The 26,141-nt window shown below is 42.6% G+C and overlaps 1 protein-coding gene across 1 annotated transcript in view; it reads right to left on the bottom strand.

The window, feature by feature from the left end:
- Positions 1–25,631, bottom strand: part of FMN2 (formin 2) — a 410,148-nt gene extending 384,517 nt beyond the window's left edge. The window contains exon 1 of the mRNA XM_064276718.1: positions 23,989–25,631. Within this exon, the coding sequence (XP_064132788.1) occupies positions 23,989–25,558 (1,570 nt within the window). The 5' untranslated portion in view covers positions 25,559–25,631. The remainder of the gene's footprint in view (positions 1–23,988) is intronic.
- Positions 25,632–26,141: the final 510 nt, after the last annotated feature.

The raw sequence follows: 26,141 nt of genomic DNA, 5'->3' as shown, positions 1-26,141 counted from the left end.
ATTACAGCCAAGAAAACCCTACGGAGCAGTTCTACTCTGTAACACATCAGGTCGCCATGAGTCAGTACCAACTCGAAGGCCACAGGTTTGGGTGTTTTGAGATGTATAAGCAAGTTGCAAGGGCAAAAGAGGGGCAACGTTTCTCAGGCTATCCCTTTCTCCTCCCCAGCCTCCCTCCACCACCACGCCACTGCCTCCTCCCCCACAAAAAAAAGACAAAGTGAAAACAGCAGTCATTCTGTCCTTCTAACCCAGCCTCTAAATGCCATTTTATAAATTAGGAAACTTAGGTGTAGGGAGCTTAGGTGTCTTGTCCAAGGTCACTCTATTTATGTCTAATAGGTTCATCTCATTTATCACACACATTTTATCGAATGCATAACCTGAAGAAATCCAGAAGAGTACACGCATGAATATTTATTTTTTTACAGAACAATATTCTTTATTTTCTGCCTATTCTTGTCCACTGAAAATCCTGAAATCTATCCCTAGACTCATGAAGTGCATCCAGGCAAAGAAGAATGGCGTCGTTGCTATGAACATAAGCCATGGAGGCAGAGGAAATTGGTCCACAACCTGATTCTACCATTTTTCCAGCTACGGCTTTAGGCAAGTTACCGAACCTCTCTTAAGCCTCAGTTTTCTCACCTATAAAGTGGAAATAATCATCCATACTACCTCCTAGAATTGTTATAAGAATTATGTGAAATAATGTCTGTAACAGCCTTAACACATGCCAATATCAAGTGCACAATAAATCGCACAGTTCAAAGACTCTGTACTTTCAAATGAGATGATAATTAACAAGTTAGGTCAACTTAGGACAGGAATCATAAGTAAACAATGGAATCGTAGGAAAGCACCCTTAAGCTAAAGCCTAGTTCTAAAAAAAACATTTGAAAGATTAATACACAAGGTGATCAGAGATTAAAATATCTTTGTTCACCAAATTAATTTTTTTTTTTTTTAGCAGGGGATATTCAGTGGATTTTAGTTGTATCAAAAAGTAATACATAGGACCCTACTTGTTAGAACTCCTAAACTCTGGGAAAAAAAAAAAAAAAAGCTGGCATCATTTCTTTTACTGTATTTATTAAATTCATGCTAAAATAATATTCATTAATCAATGTCACTGAAGCATACATGTAGAAATTGTTAAATTGGTGTATATTTTGTATGTTTTGCTGTGTATATTTTCAACAACAATAAAAAAATAATATATTTATTCACAACAGTCAGGGGACTTATTAATCACTAATTAATATTGTCCAGTGATATCTGTGATACTGTCCCCTTCCTCCTCCCAAGGGTACTTACACACCCTAGTTAATAAAGAGCACGTGGGATCAGTTTTGTGGTCATACGCTATCCACAAACACTCCTTTTACATTGCTAAGCAAAAACCACAGGACTGAATAAACGTAGAAACAAAAGCTAGAGAAGAAGTAGAGGAAAATGTCACAACCAGTGCAGTGATCCTCCTGCACAGAAGCAATGGAGGAGTAAAACAGTCTCTGCTTCTGAAGAGTTCCGTTGGGCTGGTGACAAGTCACACTATTAAGAGCAGAAAAACTTTTCTTTGAAAAGAGCTACACAATATAAAACAGGCATTTCCACAGCCTGACAGAGACTGGAGAAACCCTGAAGAGTATGGCCACCCGACAGCCTTTCAGCTCAGTAATGAGGTCACTCCTGAAGTTCACCCTTCAGCCAAAGACTGAACAGGCCCACGGAACAAAACAAGACCAAATGGGCGCACCAGCCCTGGGGCAGGGACTGGAAGGCAGGAGGGAACATGGAAGCTGCTAATAGGAAACCCCAGGTTGAGAAGGGAGAGTGCTGACATGTTGTGGGGTTGTTAACCAATGTCACAGAACAATGTATGCACTAACTGTTTGATGAGAAAATAGTCTGTTCTGTAAACTTCACCTAAAGTACAAGAAAAAATAAACTAATAAAGAAAATGACAAAAAAAAAAAAGCCATTTCCATATCTACTATCAGCTTTGAAGCTCCCCCCTCAAACTTCAACTCCGTGAAGTAAGCAGAGTAAGAGTGTATCATCACCATTTCAAAAAAAATAACTGAGGAATGAAAAGGTTAAAGAGTCTGCCTGAGGTTGTAAGACCGGAAAGTGACGGAGCCAAAAGGGGATCGGTACCCAGTCTCCTCATTTTCATTCCAGGGATCTTCTACTTCTGAGTCAGCCAGCAACTCTGGGAAAAACTTCTCACCAACATTCTCAATTAAGATATAAAAGAAATAGACCATGAGGCCCGTGCCCTGCAGGGGCCAACAACCTAGTTACAAAGGCCAAAGCCTAAGAAGGAACATTTAAAAAGCAGTCTGCAGGTAGTCCCTGACTAAGGATGTATTCCAGTTACAAGGAACCACACTTACCACTGTTATTTTATTAATTTTTACATCTTATCTTTAGTAATTTCATACTACATACAATGTTGCAGCATGTAATTTGCTGATGTTATCATTCCCATGCCAACCCCCAAAGACAACTAATGATCCTACTTATGAAGATACTGATAATAAAAGGCAATATTAATGAAAACTTAAAAAAAAGAGAGGGGTATTTGACTTAAGTCAGAACCTGGTAACAATGAATTCGTCAGAATGGAACCTCCCCATAAGAGGGTGACTACCCGTATTTGGAGCACATTGTCTTAACTAAAGAGCAGTGTTGGCCCAGTGGTTAAGGGCTCGCTACTAACCAAAAGGTGGGCAGTTCAAATGCACCCACCAGTTGCTCCTTGGAAACTCTATGGGACAATTCTACTTTGTCTTACAGGGTCACTATGAGTCGGAATCCACACAATTGCAGTGGGTTTGGTTTTTTGGTTTGTCTTAACTAAAAGGAGCCCTGGCGGCACAGCAGTTAAGCAATCAGGTGCAAACTGAAAGGTCAGTTCAAACCCATCAGCCACTTTGCAGGAAAAGGAAGCAGCAGTAACTTCCACAAAGATTACAGCCTTGGAAACCCTATGGGGCAGTTCTACTTTGTCTTTCAGGGTCACTATTTTTGTTTTATAGGGTCCAACTATGAGTCAGAATCTACTCAACACAATGGATTTTTTATATCTTATAAAAAATGAGAATTTAACAGAAGTCTGATTGTATTAAACTTTTCTCCAATCCCATAGCTTTCACTCTGTTGTACACAGTCGGAATCGACTCCACAACACCCAACAACAACAATCTTATAGCTGAAACGTATCTAGCAAATAGACTGCCCCTAAAATCCAGTATCAATTGAAATAATAGGTAAATGAGGTTATGAACAAGCAAATCTATAATCAGACATTAATAACAGTTGCTTAAGTTTATGATGTCAGTGAATACAGAAATATCAGAAATTATATATCTCATACATTGGTGACCTGTGCTGGCTAAGTAAGAAAAAACAGAAAAGAAAGCTCAACGATGATCAAATAGAAATTAACGTGTCTATTTTCAGATGCAAAATTGGCCAAAAGATGGCATAAAACATGTGTGATAATGACTAGCCACTACTTTTCAAAACCTATTGTAGGCTATGGATTTCTTTGGTACTTTGTTTTAAAAGCTGTTGAAAGAAATCAGGGCTCAAAGGAAAAGGATGTGTACTGATGTTAGAATGAAAATGCTTTAAAAGAAAAAGGGAATCTAATAAGTTAAATGCATAAAGGTCAATCTAATAAACAAGCAGCTTCTAAAATATCCCTGGAAGAAGAGAGTTTTATACACTTAAAGTAATCTCATTTAAAAGCAGTGAGTGATGAAGATCATAACTTCTGCTCTTACTTTTCAAGTCATACGTCATTGAATCTTCTGGTTGGAAGAAATGTCAGTGGTCAAGTTCAGCCTCTCCAATGCTGTGACCACGCCAGTAGATCTTCATCCAATCTGTCTGAACATCTCCAGTGATAGAGGAATCACTCCTCTCAAGACCACCCATTCCAAGGCTAGGCATTCTGTGAGGGACGAACCTCCCTTATGTTGAGTTGAATCATATGAACCCCTAGCAAACCCAGCTCCTCCAACCTGAATGCATTCAATTTTCCATTTGAATATAAATTTTGTTTCAAATTTGACCCTGTAGTCAATGGGAAGCCACTGAATAATTATAAGAAGAAAATAAACATCCTCCTAAAAAGGAGGGGTTCGAGTTTTTTTAAAACTATTTTGGAGTTGTATATTTTAACAGGCTTTCATGACTGATTGGATATGGGAGGGAGGAAGGATGAGGTGGCTTGGCTAACTTGCAGGCCTCCTATGTTTCTGGCTTAAGGAACCAAATGAAGGGCTGTGTCAGATGGTATTACCATCCACCAAGGCACGCAATACATAAGGGATTGGGTTTGAATTGGAGGAAACATAAATTCAGTTTGGAACTATTTTATATCCATATAAATACTTTTAAAAGGCAACAGGAAATGTGCAATTCATATGAGATATCAGAATCATGCAGACCAAAGGAGGTGGGGTCAAGATGGCAGAGTAGTCAGATGCTTCCAGTGGTCCCTCTTACAAGAAAGACCCAAAAAAACAAGTGAATTGATTATATATATGACAAACTAGGAACCCTGAGCATCAAAGGCAAAGTTAAGAAATTGGACTGAGTGACAGGGGGAGGGACAGATGGTACAGAAGCAGTGAGGAGTTGCCAAGTTGGCAGGAGTACCGCAGCCCTGATTCCCTGGCGCGACTGTGGCGGGGCTGGCAGTAGTGTTCGGGGACGTGACTGCTTCAGAGAAAGAAGGCAAGTGAAGTGGAGCACCCCTGACCTCCTGGTGCAACTGCGGCGGGGCCAACCATGCCATTTAGGACACGGCTGCTTCAGTGAAAGAAGGCAAGTGAAGTGACACAACCCTGACCCCTGGTATGACCGTGGTGGGGACTGAGCCAGCACACACAATCTACACATGCCTCCGGAATCTGAGATAAAACAGTGCTCTTAGCACAAGATAAGTGATTTTGTATAATTTACCATGCAGATCTAATAGCTCCTCCTTTTGAAAGAACTCTCTCCTATCTGATCATTCTTCCCTTTGCCCCAGCCAGCTTCATTAACAGTTGATTTCCCTGGGCCTGAGATAGGTCCTGCTGTGCTCCCTGAGCCATTCTTCCGACCTTGGAGAAGGAACAAATTAACAAGCAGGGTAAGAATACTCTGCCGACTCCCCTAATCTGGAAACTCATAGCAGAAGTGACTCCAGCCCAGGCACAAGCAGTCCACAGACTTTGTCTTTCACCCCTGCATGGATCCAGGTGGCCCTGTTACAGCAGATAGGATCTGGCTGTTATATTGCAAGGGTGAATCTGTTTGAGGTCTGACTGTAACTGTTTCAGCTGTGTAGCACAGATGTGGTTTTTTGACATTTGATCCCACTCTGCATATTAAACAGGGCTCTCGTCTACCCACAGCAGGGGTCTGAGGACTGGTGGCTCCACCCACACCACCTCACCGCCTGTGACAGGGGTCCAAGGATAAGTGATGCCTACCAGTCCTTACAGTTAAAAGCACTGGGTACCTATGGTACTGCTGCAGAGCCCACCCACCAGAGCACTCTAGAGAACAGGGACACAACTTCCTCACAGACACTCAGGGGAAGGTGGTCAGCCCATTGACTTCCTCAGAGTGTGACCCCCTGCTGCTACCAGAAACCTATACATACACCAATCTCTACTGCTCCTCTAAGATTGTAGGTGAGAGCCTGCACCACACACTAGGTGACCGACTACCTGGACACCTGAGCTGAATCTATACAAGAATAGTGAATGGACTCCCAGGCTCACATACCTGGTTACAGCTGTGGCCATTGATGACAGGACATTAGTGCTTCAAAGGCTCCAATAATCGAGTTAGCACACTCAAGCAGCTTATTTGGGTATATCAAATCACAACAAAGCAAGAAGCTAGGACACAGTGAGCAAACATATAATAAATTAATACAATAACTTATAGATGGCTCAGAGACAATGGCTGATATCAAATCACATAAAGAAGCAGACCATGATTACTTCAACAAACTCCCAAAACAAAGAATCAAGAAATCTCCTGGATGAAGATGTATTCCTGGAATTACCAGATGTAGAATACAAAAGATTAATATACAGAACTCTTCAAGACATTAGGAAGGAGATCAGGCAAAACGCAGAACAAGCCAAGGAGCACACAGATAAAACTGTCGAGGAAATTAAAAAGATTATTCAAGAACATAATGAAAAATTTAATAGGCTGCAAGAATCCATACAGAGACAACAGTCAGAAATTCAAAAGATTAACAAGAAAATTTGAGAATTAGATAACTCAGTAGAAAGTAAGTGGGGCAGAACTGAGGAAATGGAAGTAAGAATTAGCAAGATTGAAGATAAACACTTGGCAAAAATATATTTGAAGAAAAATTGGACAAAAGAATTTAAAAAAATTAAGAAACCCTAAGAATCATGTGGGACTCTATCAAGAGAAATAACCTACGAGTGATTGGAGTACCAGAACAGGGAGCGTTAACAGAAAATGCAGAGAGAATTGTCGGCAGGAAACTTCCCTGGCATCGTGAAAGATGAGAAGATATCTATCCAAGATGCTCAGTGAACCCCATACAAGGTAGATCCCAAAAGAAAGTCACTAAGACATATTATAATCAAACTTGCCAAAACCAAAGATAAAGAGAAAATTTTTACTGTGGCCAAGGATAAACAAAAAGTCACCTACAAAGGGGAGTCAATAAGAATAAGCTCGGACTACTTGGCAGAAACCAGGCAGGCAAGAAGGCAATGGGATGACATATATAAAGCATTGAAGGAGAAAAATCACCAGCCAAGAATCATATATCCAGCAAAACTGTCTCCCAAATATGAAGGTGAAATTAGGACATATCCAGATAAACAGAAGTTTAGGGAATTTGCAAAAACCAAAACAAAACTACAAGAAATACTAAAGGGATTTCTCTGGTTAGAAAATCAACATCAAATATCAACCCAACACTAGAACACAGGACAGAGCAACCAGATATCAACCTGGATAGGAAAATCACAAAAATAAATCAAGATTTAAAAAAAAAAAACACTCAAAACAGAATCATTCAGAGCAAAAATCTGAATTTAGAATTATCGACATGCACAGAAAGGATTTCTCAGGGTGGATATAAGGATGGAATAAATATGAACCCTGGGGATAAAACAGTATTTATGGTTAGATCGAAGAAGACGACCATGGAAAGACCTTTACACAAAAGGCCATCCAGGAAGAAAGATGTAACGGAAACCAAGGGATGAGTGTTTTCTCTGATTTAATAGAATATTACACAGTAGATAAAATGATACTCTTGAAGTACTTTTTAATAATTAGATTTCCATTAATGTTAAATGTAAAATACTCCAAAAAATAAAATGTTAATAATATCTCTGGACTTTAGGATTAGGAGCCCCCTAAAGACAGCATGAAACATTCACAGAAACTCATCACATGCTAGGCCAAAAAGGAAGCCTGCTACCAGCCACACTGGCTAAACAGACTCATCACTAGACCTCTGCTAACACTGCCGAGAAAAATTCAGACGGCTCCTTAGCTATGCTTGCAAGTGGACACAATGGAAGTCAGCCCCAGGCTTGGTTTATGTATTTCAATTTTGGCACAAATTCACCTCACTAGCCAAACCTAAACCGTTATCTAGAACACAACCTGCAAGGGATCCTGAGAAATGTCATTGTTAGATTTCTGGCCTTTAAAGTAAGATAAAAAGGCCAGAAGGAGGCTTGGTGCCAATCCATTCAATCCTTAAAATGGTCATAGAATAATATCTGGAATATACAAGAACACCCTGTGAATAAACAAAAAAATCAGGAAACCCTCTAGAAAAATGTACAAAGGATATGAACAGGCAATTAGAATGGTAAATCCAAATAGCTAACTAAACACGTACAAAGATTTTCTAAAAGCTATTGGTCATCAGATAAATACAAAGTAAAGAAAAAAAAATGAGATACCACTTTCCCTCACTGGATTGGTGAAAACCAGAAAACTGGATAATGCCAATTTGCTACGCTAAAAGAGCATAAATTGGGGAAGCCATTCAGGGAAACTAATCTGGCAGTACTTAGACAAAATAAGTAAATGCTGATTTTATGATCTAGCAAACCCACTCCTGAATATATATCCCAGAGAAATTCTCACATGGGACCCTGTTTGGGAATATTCACCATAGTGTTGTCTGTGGTGGCAGGGGCCTACAGAAATTTAGGTAATTCCCATAATTGTGCAAATGCTTAAATAAAACATGGGGAATGCACCTAGAACCACCACACTGTACAACTCTAGGGGCCATTATTCACATACAATGAAAGGTGAATGGTGCCCCCTGGTGTTGTATAACTCAGCAGTACTCTCACTTTTTGGAATAAGATACAGTAGTAAGAAGCAAAGAGTAAGAAGCAATGAACTAGACCGTCACCCAGAAAATTTTATAATTTTATTCCAAAGCCTGCTAAGTCCCCTCCCCACCAAAAAAAGAACAATAGAACATGGTCTACAGAGCAAAGTGTTTATAGAAACTGAAACTAAACATAAACAGAAAAACTACTTACTTTACAAAAATATGTACAATTCAAGGATACCTATTAGACACAAAAAAGCAGTTTCCTATGTCAGTAAGGGGAATCAAGAATAGGGAATGACAATACAGGGAATAAATAAAACAAGGCCAAAATGAAGGGTTCTACATGGACTAATGACTGGAGTCAATCATGAATAAAGAATATGAGTAAATGGACTGTTTTATCTGAGGACCGGAAAGAGAGAGAATCAAAAATACCTAAAACTACAGAGGGAACATGAGATAGCTGAAGAATAACAAGCATTTCAGGTAGGGTGAGAGATGGTAGAGACTGACCAGTGAGGGAACAAAACTGCAGAGAGCAGTCCATATTAAAGAAGTTAAACTTCACTCTTGGGGCAACAGCAAGTCACCAAAATGTTTTTAAACTAGGGCCAACTAGATCAGATTTGTATCTTAAGTAGTTTACTTTCTTATGTAGTAGAAGGGACTGGAAAAGAACCAGCCAAGGGCCAGTAGAATGTTAAGGAGGCTGTTGACAGTTATTTAGGAAGGGTAGAGGCCGTGGGAATAGAAATCAGAAGACATTAAAGAGCTAGTTAAGAAAAGAATAGACAAAATGTAAAGAATTAATTGGGTGTCAAATAAGAGAAGGATGGAGGAAACAAGGATTGTAGAAAGACTGGACGTTGGTGCCTCGATTGAGAAACCCAGGAGGAGGGTGTTTAGCAGACAGGGAAAATGGTGGATGTAGTTTTACACAACCTGTACATAAATCAAGAGGCAGTCGTCTGAAAAGAACAAGGGCATACTGTGTGGTATAAAGTCAGGAAAAGTGTGCATCAGGATTGTATCATTTCACCATACCTATTCAATCTGTATGCTAAGCAAACAATCTGAGAACCTGGACTACATGAAGAAGAATGGGGCATCAGGATTGGAGGAAGACTCATTAACAACCTGTGTTATGCAGATGACACAACCTTGCTTGCTGAAAGTAAAGAGGACTTGAAGTACTTACTGATAAAGATCAAAGACTACAGTGTTCAGTATGGATTACACCTCAACATAAAGAAAACAAAAATCCTCGCAACTGGACCAATACGCAACATCATCATAAATGGAGAAAAGGTTGAAGTTGTCAAGGATTTCATTTTACTTGGATCCACGATCAACACCCATGGAAGCATCAGTCAAGAAATTAAGACACATTGCACAGGGCAAATCTGCTGCGAGAGATATCTTTAAAGTGTTGAAAAGCAAAGATGTCAGCCTGTAGACTAAGGTGCACCTTATCCAAGCCATGGTGTTTTCAATCACCTCATATGCTTGTAAAAGCTGAACAATGAATAAGGAAGACCAAAGAATAACTGACACCTTTGAGTTGTGCTGTTGGAGAAGACTATTGAATACACCATGGACTGCCAAAAGAACTAACCAACCTGTCTTGGAAGAAGCAAGACCAGAATGCTCCTCAGAAGCAAGGATAGCAAGACTACATCTCACATACTTTGGACATGTTTTTAGGGGGGATCGGTCCCTGGAGAAGGACATCATGCTTGGTAAAGTAGAGGATCAACAAAAATGAGGAAGACCTTCAACAAGATGGATTGACACGGTGGCTGCAACAATGGGCTTAAGCATAACAACAACTGTAAGGATGGCGAAGGATCAGGCAGTGTTTTGTTCCATAATACATAGGGTCGCTATGAGTTAGAACCAACTCAATAGCACCTAACAACAACAAAGACAGTATTACACACACTGAAATCTCCTGGACATGTATGATTTCTAAATGAGATGTACCTGTTGCTCAGGAGATCCAGGCTAGGGACGTGAAGTCAGCAGTCTATCAGTGACTCAAGTTGGTAACCGAAGCCAAGAGAATAGCTATGAAGGAAAGTGGTCACTCAACCGCAGGGATTTGGCCTAAAGCTAAACAAACCTAAGGTTGCATGCCCAGCCTTAATTATCCCAAAGATGATGGTTGGGCAAACGAGCTGTGAAATTAGAATCAAATAAGGCTCCTTAGAGAAATAATCCAAATCAGAGATTAAGGGCTGCTAGGATCACTTTCTCACTTATATTACATTTTCAGCCCTGTCCAATGCCCCTCCATGTACACTGTTGTTGTTAGCTGCCGTCCAATCACAGTTGTGATCCAGAGTTTTCACTGGCTGATGGAAGTAGACCATCAGGCCTTTCTTCCTGGAAGAAAGAAAGGGTTCAGCCTGGAAGCTCCAGTGAATCCTGTTCAGCATCACAGCAACAATCACGGACAACGAGCAGTGGCTGTGCACAAAAAGCCTTGGCCAGGAATAGACCCTGGGTCTCCAGCATGGAAGGCTACTGTTCTACCACTGAGCCGCCACTGGCCTCTCCGCCTACATTACTGCAGTTCTTCTTCACCTTGATACGTCCACCCCTTAAATACAACAGAGTAAACACATATCAGCATTTTTCTAAACAGAGACTGATCAAACGCCATATTCTGAAATAAACTGCCAGGATACTAGCGAAACATTTTACACCCTCCTCCCCACCCGCCCAAAGCCATTTAACCAAAATAGCACTGCAAGGGCAGTAAAGTATAATTATCTGGCAAAAGAACATCTCTGGTTGCTGCAAAATGTAACACCTCCCATACAGAATTCATATACCTTACCCTCTCCAAATAGGCAAGTATTGGCATACAGCTTTTAAACAGAAAAAGGAGGGGGAGAGAGCAATTATCTACAAGTATAGAGGTTTAAAAATGAGTTGCAAAGATAATCCCCACTGTTAACCCATTGCTTGTATTACTCTTTTAAAAGATAAGACTTGTAATGTAAGCACTGAAGGTAATCATTGCTTACAAAACTTTCCACAGAGATTCAAACTCATTTATTTGGGATCCTGAAATACTTCTATTCTAGTCCATTTGTTTCTTAATGGGCTTAAGCAAGCTGCACTTGTTTAAGGCCAAAAAAGCCCCAAAACCCAGCGCCATAGAGTCCATTCTGACTCACAGCAACCTTACAGGACAGGAGAACTGCCCCATCAGGTTTCCAAGGCTATAAAGCAGACTGCCACATCTTTCTCTCACAGAGTGGCTGATGGGTTTGAACCACCGACCTTTAGGTTAGCAGCTGAGCACATAACCACTGTGCCACCACTGGCCTTTAAGGCAAATAACACTAAAAAAAAAAAAAGGTAAAAATTCTAGGAGCTTTCAAAACCTTCTATTTATTCTTCTGGTCTCTAAGAAATCTTTAATGTCGCTGCAAAGTGCTAAATAGAATGCCACAGACTCAAAAACATATTTGAGTCAGCCTATATACAAAAGCAGGGAAAACTGAAAACATACCAAAAACTAACATATTGAAATAAGAGAACTAATAATTTTAATTTTACTGATCAATTCATGGCCATTAATTTAAACTAAAAGGAAAAAATGTCCAGACTTTCTGAACCAGTTGAGACTAGAGGCCTCCCCAAAACTATCACCCTGAGATACTCTTTAAACCTTAAACAGAAATTACCCACTGAGGTCACCTTTTAGCTAAAAAACAGATTGGCTCAGAAAATAAAGAGTATCACCCATGAATAATGAGCTCCTTTACAAAATCATCTGTATGAGACCAAATGGTCAAAAAGTATGCTAAAGCAAAGGTGAGAAGGGAAACTAGAATACTGGAGACGGTATAAGCAGAACAGAATGAACGAGCATGATGACACACTGTGGAAAATGTAACCAATATCACTGAATAATTTGTGTAGAAATTGTTAAATGGGAACATAATTTGCTGTGTAAACTTTGACTTTAAACACAATATTATTAAAGAAAACAAAAAAAATGCAAAATGCAAGGCCAGGATCTATCCAACAGGAAAAGACTTAGCTGCAGATAAATAGTCTAAAAGCATTTGCTTAGTATGTTTGCCTCCAATATTAAAAATATACTCAAAATCCCTGGGTTATACTTTGCACGAAACCATGTTCCGTTTTGTATGTTTCCATAAAGCAGGATCAGAAACCACACACAATCATTAGTGTTCAAAAACACCAGACCCCAAGTTCACATCATAAAATGGCAATCTAACCAATCCAAATCTCCTTTAGCACCAATCAAAAATTAATCATAGCCCTACAGATCAAAACATCACTGCTCTCGCCAACAACTCAACACTCCGCCATAGGGATTCTCTTCAACTCTCATAAACCCATTGCCGTGGAGTGGATTCTCCCTCACAGAGACCCTATAGGACAGGGTACAAGTGCCCAGTAGGGTTTCCAGGCCTGTAATCTTTATGGAAACAGACTGCCACATCTTTCCCCTGTGGAGCGGAGTGGCTGGTGGGTTCGAATCACCGACCTTTTGGTTAGCAGTCAAATGCTCAATTACTGCACCACGAGGGCTCCCTCTAACAATAAAGAAAAGCTCTAAATTTTATCACTAGTAGGCAGAAAAGGTAATTTCCAGAGCCACCACTTCGCATTGCTGTGATCACAACATTCACAGAGTTGAAAGGGACTTAGAGGAGGCATCTTCCCAGACAGATTCCATTCGCTTTTGCAACCCGGAGAAACCGGACACTGAGGAACCTCGGTGGGGCAGTAGTTAAGTACTCTTAGCTTGGCTACTAACTGAAGGGTCAGCAGTTCAAACCCACCAGCCACCCCATGGGAGAAAGATGTGGCAGCCTACTTCTGTAAAGATTACAGTCTTGGAAAACCTATGGAGCAATTCTACTCTGTCCTATTGGGTCACTGTGTTGACACAACCTTGCTTGCTGAAAGTGAAGAGGACTTGAAGCACTTACCAATGAAGATCAAAGACCATAGCCTTCAGCATGGATTACACCTCAGCATAAAGAAAACAAAAATCCTTACAACTGGACCAATACGCAACATCATGATAAACGGAGAAAAGGTTGAAGTTGTCAAGGATTTCATTTTACTTGGATCCACAATCAACAGCCATGGAAGCAGCAGTCAAGAAATCAAAAGATGCATTGCATCAGGCAAATCTGCTGCAAAGGACCTCTTCAAAGTGTTGAAGAGCAAAGATGTCACCCTGAAGACTAAGGTGTGCCTGACCCAAGCCATGGTATTTTCAATCACATCATATGCATGTGAAAGCTGGACAATGAATAAGGAAGACTGAAGAAGAGTTGATGCCTTTGAATTGTGCTGTTGGCAAAGAATATTGAATATACCATGGACTGCCAAAAGAATGAACAAATCTGTCTCGGAAGAAGCGTGGCCAGAATGCACCTTAGAGGCAAAGATGGCGAGACTGCGTTTTACATACTTTGGACATGTTGTCAGGAGGGATCAGTCCCTGGAGAACGACATCATGCTTGGCAGAGTACAGGGTCAGCAGAAAAGAGGAAGACCCTCAACAAGGTGGATTGACACAGTGGCTGCAACAATGAGCTCAAGCATAACAATGATTGTGAGGATGGCGCAGGAGCAGGCAGTGTTTCGTTCTGTTGTGCATAGGGTCGCTATGAGTTGGAACCAACTCGATGGCACCTAATAACAACAACAACATTGGGTCACTATGAGTCAGAATCAACCAGACCACAACGAGTTAAGACGCGGTAAGAAATGGATAAACAAAATGTGGTATCAACATACAATGGAGTATTATTCAGCCATAAACTGATACATGCTATGACATGGATGAAACTTGGAAACATTGTGCTGAGTGCACGATGTCAGACACAAAACGGTAAATGTTATATGATCCCGCTTACATGAAACAGGCTAATATATAGAGTCAAAAGTTTATTAGTGGTTACCAGGAGTGGGAGGGGGGGTCATTGCTTAGGGGGCACTGAGTTAATGGTGGTGGAATAATATGAAAAAAGACAGTTCATACAACATAAAGAGCATAATCAAAGTCACTGAACTGTACATGTAAAAATTGTTGAATTGGCAAATGTTTTGTTATGCAATTTTTTACCTCAGTGAACAAAATCCAATTTAAAAAAAAACCCTCTGGCTGTTAAAATAATAAACAAATAAACATACTGGCATATTAAAAAAGAGAGAGAGAGAGGTAAGATATTACTGGCCCATATGTTACAGGAAATTAGTGGGATTCCATTCCTTCTGAAAATAAGAAGTAATTTCAGCCCATCGCTGCTCTGCCGTAACAGGTGATAAAGCTTCCAGAGAGTCCAGGTGTGATCACAGAAGAATGGCAATAATTTTCTTATTCACTCAGCACCTGCAAGTACATCCCTGGAAAGAAGACAAATTTTTCCCTCTCTCTCACCCATAGTGAACTAGGTGTTCCAAACCAAAACCAAACCAGTTGCCATAGAGTCGATTCTGATCATAGTGGCCCTACGGGACAGAGCATAACTGCCCCCATAAGGTTTCCTAGGCTACAATCTTTATGGAAGCAGAGTGCCACATCTTTCTTCCACTGAGCAGCTGGTGAGTTCAAACTGCTGATCTTTTGGTTAGCAGCTGAGTGCTTAACCACTGTACCACCAGGGCTCAAACCTACCCTTCCCCGCCCCCCAAAAAAAAACATTGCCCTCTAGTTGACCTTGACTCACAGCAACCCTATAGGACAGAGCAGAACTGCCCCAAAGGGTTTCCAAGGCTGTAATCTTTACGGAAGCAGACTGCCACCTCCTTCTCCTGTGGAGTCGCTGCTGGATTCAAACCGCCAACCTTTCAGGCACAGGCAAGCACTCGACCACTGTGCCACCAGGGCTCAAGCAGGTGTTAAAAGGATAATAATTCTCTACCATGGCTAACATCCTCTTACAACATCCAATAACTATTACTGGGTAATAGTTCTTATGATTTGGATGTTATAACACCTTGCTTTACTATTATTTCAAATTAATTGGAATTCATATTTTCCATATACTTATTAAGAAAAGCCTGAGAAGGTTCTCACAGTCACTAAAACTATATGCCCAATAACTATCAAGTCACAAGGCAATACTTACTTGTTTCTTCCTAATCATACCTTAAAGCCAAATTTCATTAACATCAGGCTATCGCTTGTAATCCAAACGCAAAAACATACAGAGAAATAAAATTTCCTCTATCTCCTTTACCTCTTCTTTCATTACCAATAAGATTTATGTTTGGACATTTACAGTTACTATACTAGCAGCACTATTTTAAAATTAACCAAAAGAACCAAAAATAGATATTGTTCTTTCAACACAAGCGCTATCAAAGCATCATTCTACCTTTACTACTGATTCAATCACACCTGAATGAAAATAATTAATTTCAACTGTGTAAATATATTAAGTTTTCCAGCTTAAATTTAACTAGTTTTAGTTGCCAACAGGAAGCCTAAATATCCAACTTTCCTGTAATGCACAAAAGAGGGAAGGAGGGAGGAAGGAAGGCAAAGAGAAAAGGAAAGAAAGAGGCTAATGAGTATTCATTAAATGCTCAATATGTTCAGTACCTATCACCCTGCCTGACCCAGGGCAGGCATGGAGGAAACATTTGTGGATGGGCTGATAGAAGAATGGACGATGGAACCAGGCAAGCAAGCAAGAAGGAAGGAAAGACAGAGGGCAAGAAGACGAGAAGAATTCACGAATCCAACACATATATAGCATATGATACAAACAGTAAGCGTGGAAGACAGTGAGATCGCTACAAGTTAGATTTAACTGGAAAAGATACAAAAAGAAAATGGAAATGAAATCAGCCTTGTTTAGATGCTATATCAAATGACAAATAGCGTATTCCAAGACAGTAAAACTGCAAGACAAAGGCACAAGATCAGGAAAATGTAATGCATGTTCGCAGAGCCAGTAAGAGATGAGTTTGTCTGAGTAGAGGTTATGAAGGAAACCGTGGGAGGTAAGGCTGCAAAGGCAGGTGGTTGTAGCCAGATGTGTGTAAAATATAACACATGGGAGGTGTCAGCCTGCTGCCTCCTCTTTCACATCCCTCCTTTAAAAACCAGCACCCACCCCCTAATCACAAAGACACACACTGCCATACAATTATCTTAACCAAAGTCCCAAGAAAACCAACATCTGATAAGATGACAAAAATGTTTAAAATCTAGAATTTTTTACAAGATAATTTTTTTAATGATAAGCTAAAAAACAAACAATTTGCTAAAACTAGTGATTAGGAATATTATTTTTAACTAGCATATGGGGTTACCATGAGTTGGAATTGCCTTCATGGCAACTAATAACAATAAGCAGTTGATCAATTAATATCATGCCAAGTGTTTGTTTACAATTTTAGAGGGGTTTTTGATTTGGCTTGGTTTTGAAAAATTTGGTCCTGAACATTTTGAACAATGAAGTTTATTAAGATATCAAACCAGAGCAAGTAAGCAAACAGCACTTATTGAGTGCCTCCTGTATACCAGACAGAATTAAAGAAGACTTACATACCTTATTTCATTTAATCTAAACACTGTTAATTTGAAATGACGCTTCCATCCTCACACAAAAGAGAAAAAATTACTTGTGGAGGGGCATTTAGTTAAATAACAAAGCTAGGATGTAAATTCATCTATATCTAAATTCAACCCATGCTCTTTTTCAGTCAAGACTCTACTTAAAGAACATTATTTATATATATATATATATATATATATATATATATATATTTTTTTTTTTAAGGGCATAAAGCCTTCCCAATCTACTCCATATATCGAATGGACTCTTAGGAAGCTATGATTCCCCATTCACTTAAATCCAAAAGTTAAAACAAAAACTGCAACCATCATCTACCTGTATATTTTCAGCACCTTTTTAATAGCCTCAGATGGAAACGGCTCTAAAAGCACCTGTTCCATTTCAAACACACATGGCTTATCTCCAAACGCCTATATGCACTTAAAACTAGGCCAGTCCTCAGCTCATAAAGCAGTCATTAAAGCCCATCACTGAAGCTACCGGGGCAACTGACTTCAATCCAGACCAACAGATTGAATACCACTGACCAAAAGAAACCATGAGAAAGGATGTTTTAGACCAAACTAAATGATTTATGAACAGTGTTCCCAGTCCTAGCTTATGTTGCCAAATTCTATCCTGATACATGGAACCCAGGAGCTCTGACGGTGCAGTGGTTAAGTGCTTGGCTGCTAATCGAAAGATCAGCAGTTCAAATCCATCAGCCGCTCAGCAAGAAAAAGATGTGGCAGTCTGCTTCCATAGAGATTTACAGCCCTGGAAACTCTGTGGGGAAGTTTTACTCTGTCCTATAGGGTCACTGTGGGGCCCTAGGGGCACAGTGATTAAGAGCTCCGCTACTAACCAAAAGGTCAGCGGTTAGAATTCACCAGCCAGTCCTTGGAAACTCTATGGGGCAGTTCTAATTTGTCTATAGGGTCACTATGAGTCTGATGATGTGTGATGTCAACGGGTATGGAACCAGATAAGTCATTGCATTGAGCAAATCTGCAAAAGACTTCTTTAAAGTGTTAAAAAGATGTCACCTTGAAGACTAAAGTGCACCTGACCTAAGCCATGGTGTTTTCAATTGCCTCATATGCATGTGAAAGCTGGACAATGAATAAGGAAGACTGAGGAAGAACTGACAGCTCTGAATTACGGTGTTGACAAAGAATATTGAATATACCATGGACTGCCAAAAGAAGGAACAAATCTGTCTTGGAAGAGGTACAACCAGAATGCTCCTTATAAGCAAGGATGGCAAGACTACGTCTCACATACTTTGGACATGTTATCAGGAGGGCTCAGTCCCTGAAGAAGGACATCATGCTTCATAAAGTAAAGGGTCAGTGATAAAAAGGAAGACCCTCAATGAAATGGGCTGACACAGTGGCTGCAACAAAGGGCTCAAGCATAACAACAATTGTGAGGATGGCACAGGGCCAGGCAGTGTTTCGTTCCACTGTACATAGGGTAGCTGTGAGTCAGAACCCATTAGATGGTACCTAACAACAACAATAAGGCAGTGTTTGGAGAAAAGGATAGAACCCCTATTACCCCCTTTCATGTTACAGTAAGACTGGGTGTGGGTGTGTGTATGTGTGTGTGTGTGTGTGTGTGTGTGTGTACAATATTCAAAGCCGTATATACATATGGAAACCCTGGTGGCATAGTGGTTAAGTGCTACAGCTGCTAGCCAAAGGGTTGACAGTTCGAATCCACCAGGCGCTCCTCGGAAACTCTGTAGGGCAGTTCTACTTTGTCCTATAGGGTCGCTATGAGTCGGAATTGACTTGATGGCACCGGGTGTGGTTTTTTTTTCGTTATATATAGATATATATCTATATATGGCATTACATATTATATATACATGCACACATATATATGGCGTTGGATATTACATATACACACACACACATATATGTGATGAGTTCTAACCTTCATTCATTTACACAACATTAAGTGGACATCAAAATTCCGTCAGGTACTACTGCTACGAACAAGACTGCTCCTACTCTTAAAAAATTCAGTTCTAACAATTTAACAAGTTCTGTGAGAATATGTGTACTCCGTAAGGTGGGGCCTTCTCTCCATTGATAAAAAAATCAAGATGCCTTTTGAAAAACCAAAATGAGGGTCACACATTCCAAGCACTAAAGCCCAAGCACTTTATTAATCAGCTAGTTCTCCAGAAGCTCGCTGTGGATCCACCTACTTGGTTTTATTTTATACATTAACAACAGATTTGGTTTTCTAAGTACAGATGGGCCCCTTTCTAGCTGAATGCCCTTCAGGACAAGTTACTTTACACATCTAAGCCTCGGTTTGCTCATTGGGAAAATGAGGATAAAGAGCTATACTTCAAAATTGTTGTAAGCATTAGAGATAATTGTGTAATGTACCAACACAGAGCCTGGCATTTAGTAGATGTGCAATAAGTACAGTTAACATCTTAATTATAGGATTCACAAGACAATAACAAGTTGCTTAGAAAAATCAAATTAGAAAGAATTGGGGGAAGAGAACTAACGAGAGCTCTAAGAATAATTCGTTGACAGCAAGGAAGGGGTCAATCAAGAAAACTACATAGACATGGAAACTCGGAAACAGAGCAGACAGGAACCACCAGGATATAGACTTCACTACCCTTGGAGAACATCATCAGTTTTTTCACAGGATGTAACAGTGATAAAACCAAACCCTGGTGGTGTAGTGGTTAAGTGCTATGGCTGCTAACCAAAAGGTCAGCAGTTCAAATCCGCCAGGTACTCCTTGGAAACTCTATGGAGCAGTTCTACTCGGTCCTATGGGGTCGCTAAGAGTCAGAATTGACTCGACGGCAGTGGGTTTGGTTTTTTTTTTTTTGGTTTGTAACAGTGATATGCCTGAAGATGACATAAAGGCATTTCAAACAGATGACACTTTTATTTCATGTGTTTAAAAAGACAGATAAGCACAGAATTGACTTTGGAAGGATCCTGATCGAAAGCGATTTGGCATCACAGTTTTAAAATTTTAGATGTCTAAGCTCTAATGAAAGGCAAAATTCTATTAACAAGCTTCAGCTATACTTAGGACCTGCTCAAATTTCAGAGGCAATTTTTTTCTACTAAACACTGGAAAAGATTTATTTCAAACAACTGAACTGTAAAATATCTCAGCGTAAGGGCCTAAGACATCACCAGCTTCTTAACATCCAGAACGAGATAAAGTTTTGGTCTCTGCCCTTGCTAAATGTTTTTATATCTACCAAAGAGACGCAATCACATACCATCCAGATTCGTATTCACTTTAATTCTCTCCCTACACTTTGAAGGCAATAAAAAGCGAAAAACATCTGTTCCTTCCTACAGAGCTGACAACCCTCATTCTATGGTTTAAAAATAAAAGATGTTTATGGAAGTGTATAGATACAATGATCACCTGCTTTCAAAGGCAGCTGGCATTTAATTGATTCAAATACATGCAAATTTAAGGCAAAAAAAAATGTCCCTAAGGATAATGCTTCTGTTCCCCAGGCCTCTAGTAACTTCAGAGACACCCATAAAATAGTGAAGGGCGATAAAGAGCCAAATGGGGCGCCAGATGACAAGCAAGGAGTCAACAGCTGAGAAGCAGGGTCTTCTGTGTCAATCTGGATTCACTCTATGGACATGAGAACAGTTTCCATGAGAGCTCTCAGGGGAAATCTACTTCACTCTGGTCAACAATCCCTGTTAATCCAGCCCAAGGAAGGCCACGTGTGAAACAATTAAAGTAGTGCTCCTTATTAAAAACAGAGCTGGAACGTCTCATAAGTTGAATATGACATTTTTCTTAACTTTTATTTTCACTCTGTATATTGTCGTACAATGTCGAACACCAGACATAAGTAATAAGCAAGAACATTCAGGCTTGAATCAGTAGACTCAGCTTCTATTTCTGGCTCTGCCTTTGAATGAATCAGTGTGACCTTGAGAAAGTTATTTCACCTCTTTACCACACCCCTGCTAGTTACAAAAAAAAAAATTTTTTTTTTTGTAAGGTTAGGTTAAACCTACTGCTTTGTTTTTGTTTTGTTTTTTTTTTTCCCAGAAAGCAATGCTGAGTGGCTGAGATAAACATATGGAAACCACTACAACCATATCCAACCATCAAATACAAAGTGGTGTCCATATTAAAGCAGCTAATTCTGCACTTTGATTCTGCACAGTAAAAATTTCTGCCTGAAAAGGTCAACAAAATCCAGGTGCTTCCTGAACAAGACCCCTTTTGGAGCCCCAAATTTCAAATTTGGAAATACTTAGCAAATTAAAACAAAATGCAAATCCCAAATATACACTTTAAAAAAAAAAAAAAAAAAACCTTCAACCTATTAAGGGTTCTATGTTCTTTCAGGACTCTAACCACCCCCCTCTATCACGTACTGTTCTCTCTGCTCTTGCCACGGAGATAGGTCACTGGGTCCCTGATGCCCCCATTGCACTGTCCTGTGGATCTGTATGCATTCTGGCATGCTGTAATGACCTCACGTATCCCTGTTAGTCAGTGAGCTGGGAAAGACTAAACCATGATTTAATGATTTCTGTATCTAGCATATTGGGTAGCACAACCCAGCTATCACATATACATACATATATAGACAAAATCCACTGCCGTGGAGTCGATTCGGACTCAGCGACCCCATAGGACAGAGTAGAACTGCCCCATGGGGTTTCCAAGGCCGTATGCTTTATGGAAGCAGACTGGCACATCTTTCTCCTGCAGAGTGGCTGATGGGTTCAAATTACCAACCTTTCAGTTAGCAGCCAAGTGCTTAACCACTGTACCACCGGGGCTCCTTATATACATAGATAGATACCGAGTGCCGTCAAGTCAATATACAGACATACATAGAAATAAATATTTTTTAAATAAATGAATAAACTTCCAATGTTTTATGCTACTAGGAAAGCAATCATTAATATAAATGAATGACAGTCTTAATTACAGTAAGTTTTTTCCATTTTTTTAAGAAAAAAATAACATGAAAATGATCGTTTACCTAAAGAGAAAATACATGATTTCTCACCAACGTTAAATTCACCAAAATCTCCTCAAGAACTTTGCAATCTTCTTCCATCAAAAACGGTCTTTCATTTTTTTTGCAATGTACCTAAGGTTCTTTCTAACTTAACCTATGCCCTGAAGAAGTTAAGGGTAGAAAAAACCCAGTGTAGGAGTGGGGAAAAAGAGAGCATGTAAAATGAACAGAACAGGCAGCTCTAAACTATGGGGGCAGAAGTGGTTCAGTGGTAGGATTCTCACCTTCTATGAAGGGAGCCCGTGTTTGATTCCTGGCCAATGCACGTCACGCACAGCCACCGCCCATCTGTCAGTGGAGGCCTGCATATTGCTGTGATGCTGAACAGGTTTCAGTGGAGCCTCCAGATTAAGACAGAAGAGGAAGAAAACCACACCCACTGCCATCAAGTCAATTCCAACTCATAGCAACCCTATAAAACCCGAAGCCAAACCCACTCCATGGAGTTGATTCTGACTTACAGCGACCCCATAGGACCGAGTAGAACTGCCCCATAGAGTTTCCGAGGAGCGCCTGGTGGATTCAAACTGCTGACCTCTTGGTTAGCAGCTGTAGCACTTAACCACTACACCACCAGTGTTTCCAGCAGAGTAAAACTGCCCCAGAGGGTTTCCAAGGAGAGGCTGGTGCATTCAAACTGCTGACCTTTCAGTTAGCAGATGAGCTCTTAACCACTACACCACCAGGGCAGAAAGGCCTTCTGAAATACCAGCCCATGAAAAGCTATGGATCACAACACAACCAATCATGGGGATGGTGCAGGACTAGACAGTTTACTTCTGCTGTACAAGGGGACCAACACAACAGCAACAACACTCCTAAAAATAGAAGAGTTTATAAATGCAAAATAAGATAGCCCACAGATGAAAATGCAGTCAATAAAAATAGCTACTATAACATAAACAATATTTAGCTAATAAGTAGTATTCATTGAAAACCTTCATCTAAGTAGTTTTATATATGAAACTATCAAACAGAACATAAGACTTTCAATTTATCACAAACCTACCATGAGCCAGACACAGTACTTAAATAAATTCCCATTTTCTCCCTACTCATTACATTCTTACACTCAATATCTCATTCAATAGTTAAGGATAGAACTTTTAAGCAAACGTGAAACAAACTGCCACTTTATCAGTGGGCTCTTATGGCCTTGGGCCCTAAAAATCTATAAAGGAAGGATAAACTTAACATTCAGTACAATAAACTGACCCTTGAGTTGTGCTTTGTGGTGACCTGTGGAAGAGTCCATAGCAAAAGCTAAGGAGAAGGACCAGCTGGATCACGTGAGCTCTTGGCCTCACCTTATAACTATCTCCAAGCAACATCCTGACTAAGTGGGGCATGAAACCAAATGAAAAGTATCCCTAATATTCCATTCCATTATTTATTAGCTTTCTAGTAGCATGAATCAAATTTGCTTACAACACCAAATAGGGGTGAGCAACTGAGTAGTCATACCCAGACTGCAGCGTGATAGACACTACATATTACACATATGCACATACATTTATCTATCACAGTCGTCAGCAATCGCCTTTGGATACTACTAGAATTATTTGTTTCTCCAACACTGACCCTTGTTAAAGGACCATGAGCAATTTTGTTCTTTATAAGACTGTAGGGATATAGGGAGGAAAGAGAATAATGGCTTAGATAACAAAGAAATAAAGGGTTTATCTGCTTGGGGCGGCCCTGGACATACAGAACAGCAGATACTGTAGAGAAATGGGCAGAGACCACCCCTTTCTAGTGATGGCTTTGGACAGACACGACTGACGTGTTCCCTTCAAGACCTTGTAAGAATGTATAAAACCAACAGGTATGCCCAAGGTACTTCACTGAGCAGGTGAGGAGTCCCAACGAAGAAATGATATGCTACAAGCCTTTCAGAGCCCGAGGCGGGCGGGTGACAGGGGAAGGTCGCTGATTGGCAGGCGACCGGCGACCTGGAGGCCGAGGCGGCGTGGCGCGCTCACCTGTGAACACGTTCTGGAAGCCATCCGCGGCCGCCTGCGCCCCAGCCGACTTGCCGGCCACCGCGGGGGAAACCCGGCTGACGTCGTCGGCGGCCGCCCGGCGCTCCAGCAGGTCCGCAGAGCCTCCCACCCTGGGCTCGCGGGCGCCCAGCTCCTCCGTCCAGTCGGCCGAGCGGCTGAGGCCGCCCCCGAGGCCGCCGTCGGCCCGGTGCTTCTTGGCCGGGGCGGCCGCGGAGACGAGAGCCGATGTAGGCTTTCGGCTCAGGGAGGACTCCAGCCGCCTCTTGATCCTGGGGCTCTGGTTGGGGGACTGCGACGGAGAGTGATTGGGCGAGCTGAGCTGCCGGGTGGTGGTCTTGATGTAGCAGGGGGTGATGAGCGGGTAGGGCTTGAAGCAGCGCGGGCTCGGCGAGGGGCTGCCCGGGAGGGAGGCAGCCGCGGGCGCTCCGGGCCCTGCCGCCTCCTCCTCGGGCTCTCCTCCCAGCCTCTGCGGGGCCTCCCCGGGCCCCTGGCCCCAGTCCTCCCCCGGAGAGCCTCGGGGGGCATCCTCAAAGGCATCCTCCTCCCCTTCCTCATCCGTGTCCCCGGCCCCCAGCACCGGGGCTTCGGCCGCGCCCTCCCCCGGCCGGGTCTCGGGAAACGGGAAGGCAGTGGACGAGGGCGAGTCCGCGGCCGCCTGCTGGGCCGCCGGGAGGGAGGGGGCCTCCGAGTCGAGGCAGCCGCTGGGGGGCGGCGGGTGCTCGGGCACACGGGGCTCCGCGGCCAGGCTCTCGGGCAGGTCGGAGAGCGCGGACAGAGCCTGCTCTGTGTCCGGACTGCCCGGGGCCTCCCCAGCCTCGCCGCTCGGCCCCAGCAGGAATCGGTCCAGGCCCAGAAAGGCCCCGGGCTGAAGGGGGGCGGCGGTGGGGGGCGCTGCAGGCTCCTCGGAGCCTTGGAGGAGCTGCTGCTGCTGCTGTTGCTGCAGGCGAATCGCCAGCTGGATGTCTGAGAGCAAATCCTCTTGCTCGGTAGCCGAGTGAAAGCTATAGATGTCCGTGTCCGAGCCCGAACTGGTCCTTTGTCCATCCTGCGCCCCTGCCGCAGTTTCCAAATCCTCAGTGACCGCCCGGAGCCCGACCCCAGCCTCGGCCGGCCCAGGACCACCTGGACGGGTCACCTCAAAAGGGTCTGCGCACTCGGTATCCGACAGGCCCGTTTCATCAGCCGAGAGGCTGAGGTCCGGGGTTTTGGTGGCCAGGGAGTGAGCGCTGTCCAGCTCCCCGGTCTGCAGGGCCTGGGAGTCCAGCACATCCTCGCGGGAGCCGCCGGCGCCTTTCGCCTTGGACAGGTTCTTCCTGATTCGCAGGTTGGAAAACACCGAGGCTCTGGAGTCCGACTTGCTCTTCTTCTTGCCGGGCTCCCCGCTGCCGCCCCCTCCCCCTTTGCCATGTTTGCCCAGCGCCTTCTTGCCCCCGCTTCCCTTCTTTGTGGCTTCCACATCTCTGGGCCCAACAGCATCCTCGGCGCCACCGCCGCCTTCGTACGAGCCATCACCTGCGCTCCTCTTCAGCTTCCCATCCTGGTTCCCCATGTTGCCGACCCGCAGCTGCGCCGCGCCTCCGGCAGTCAGGCCATGCCGGCCGTCCTCAGCCCCCGGCCCGGCCTGGGGGAGGCTCCCGGGCAGGTCAGGACGCGCTGCGAGCCTTGGCGAGCGGAGGCCGACGCGCGCCCAGCTGACCTGGTTCGCAGCTGCAGCGGCCGCCGCTTCGCATAATGCGCGGCGGCTCCGGTGGCTGCCGGTGCTGCTGAGGCTGCGGCTGCCGCCCGGGGCCGGCGTGGCGCGAACGTGCTCAGTGCAGCGCGCGGCGCCGCGGACGCCTCCCGCCAATGGCTGCGCCCGACGCAGAGGCGGCCCCGGCCTGGCTCCCCGCGGGGCGCCACCGCCCCCTCCGCCTCCGCGCGGCTCCTCGGGAAAAGCGGGCGAGAAAAAGGTTTCCTCTATCTTGGGGACATTAATCTCCACCGTGTGAATCGAATGCATTGTCCCCGGCCGAAGGGCTCGTCAGCTGGGAGATGCACACAACTTCAAAGCTCTCGGACCTGCCACGAGAAAAGTTAAACAAAAAAGAAGAAAAATTTAAAGAAGGATATACTGAAGCCAAATTCTAGTTTAT

Source organism: Loxodonta africana, chromosome 25, assembly GCF_030014295.1.
Source record: "Loxodonta africana isolate mLoxAfr1 chromosome 25, mLoxAfr1.hap2, whole genome shotgun sequence".
Lineage (NCBI taxonomy): Eukaryota > Metazoa > Chordata > Mammalia > Proboscidea > Elephantidae > Loxodonta > Loxodonta africana.
Note: the sequence above shows the minus strand (reverse complement) of the source record. Positions and strands in the feature narration are given on the sequence as shown.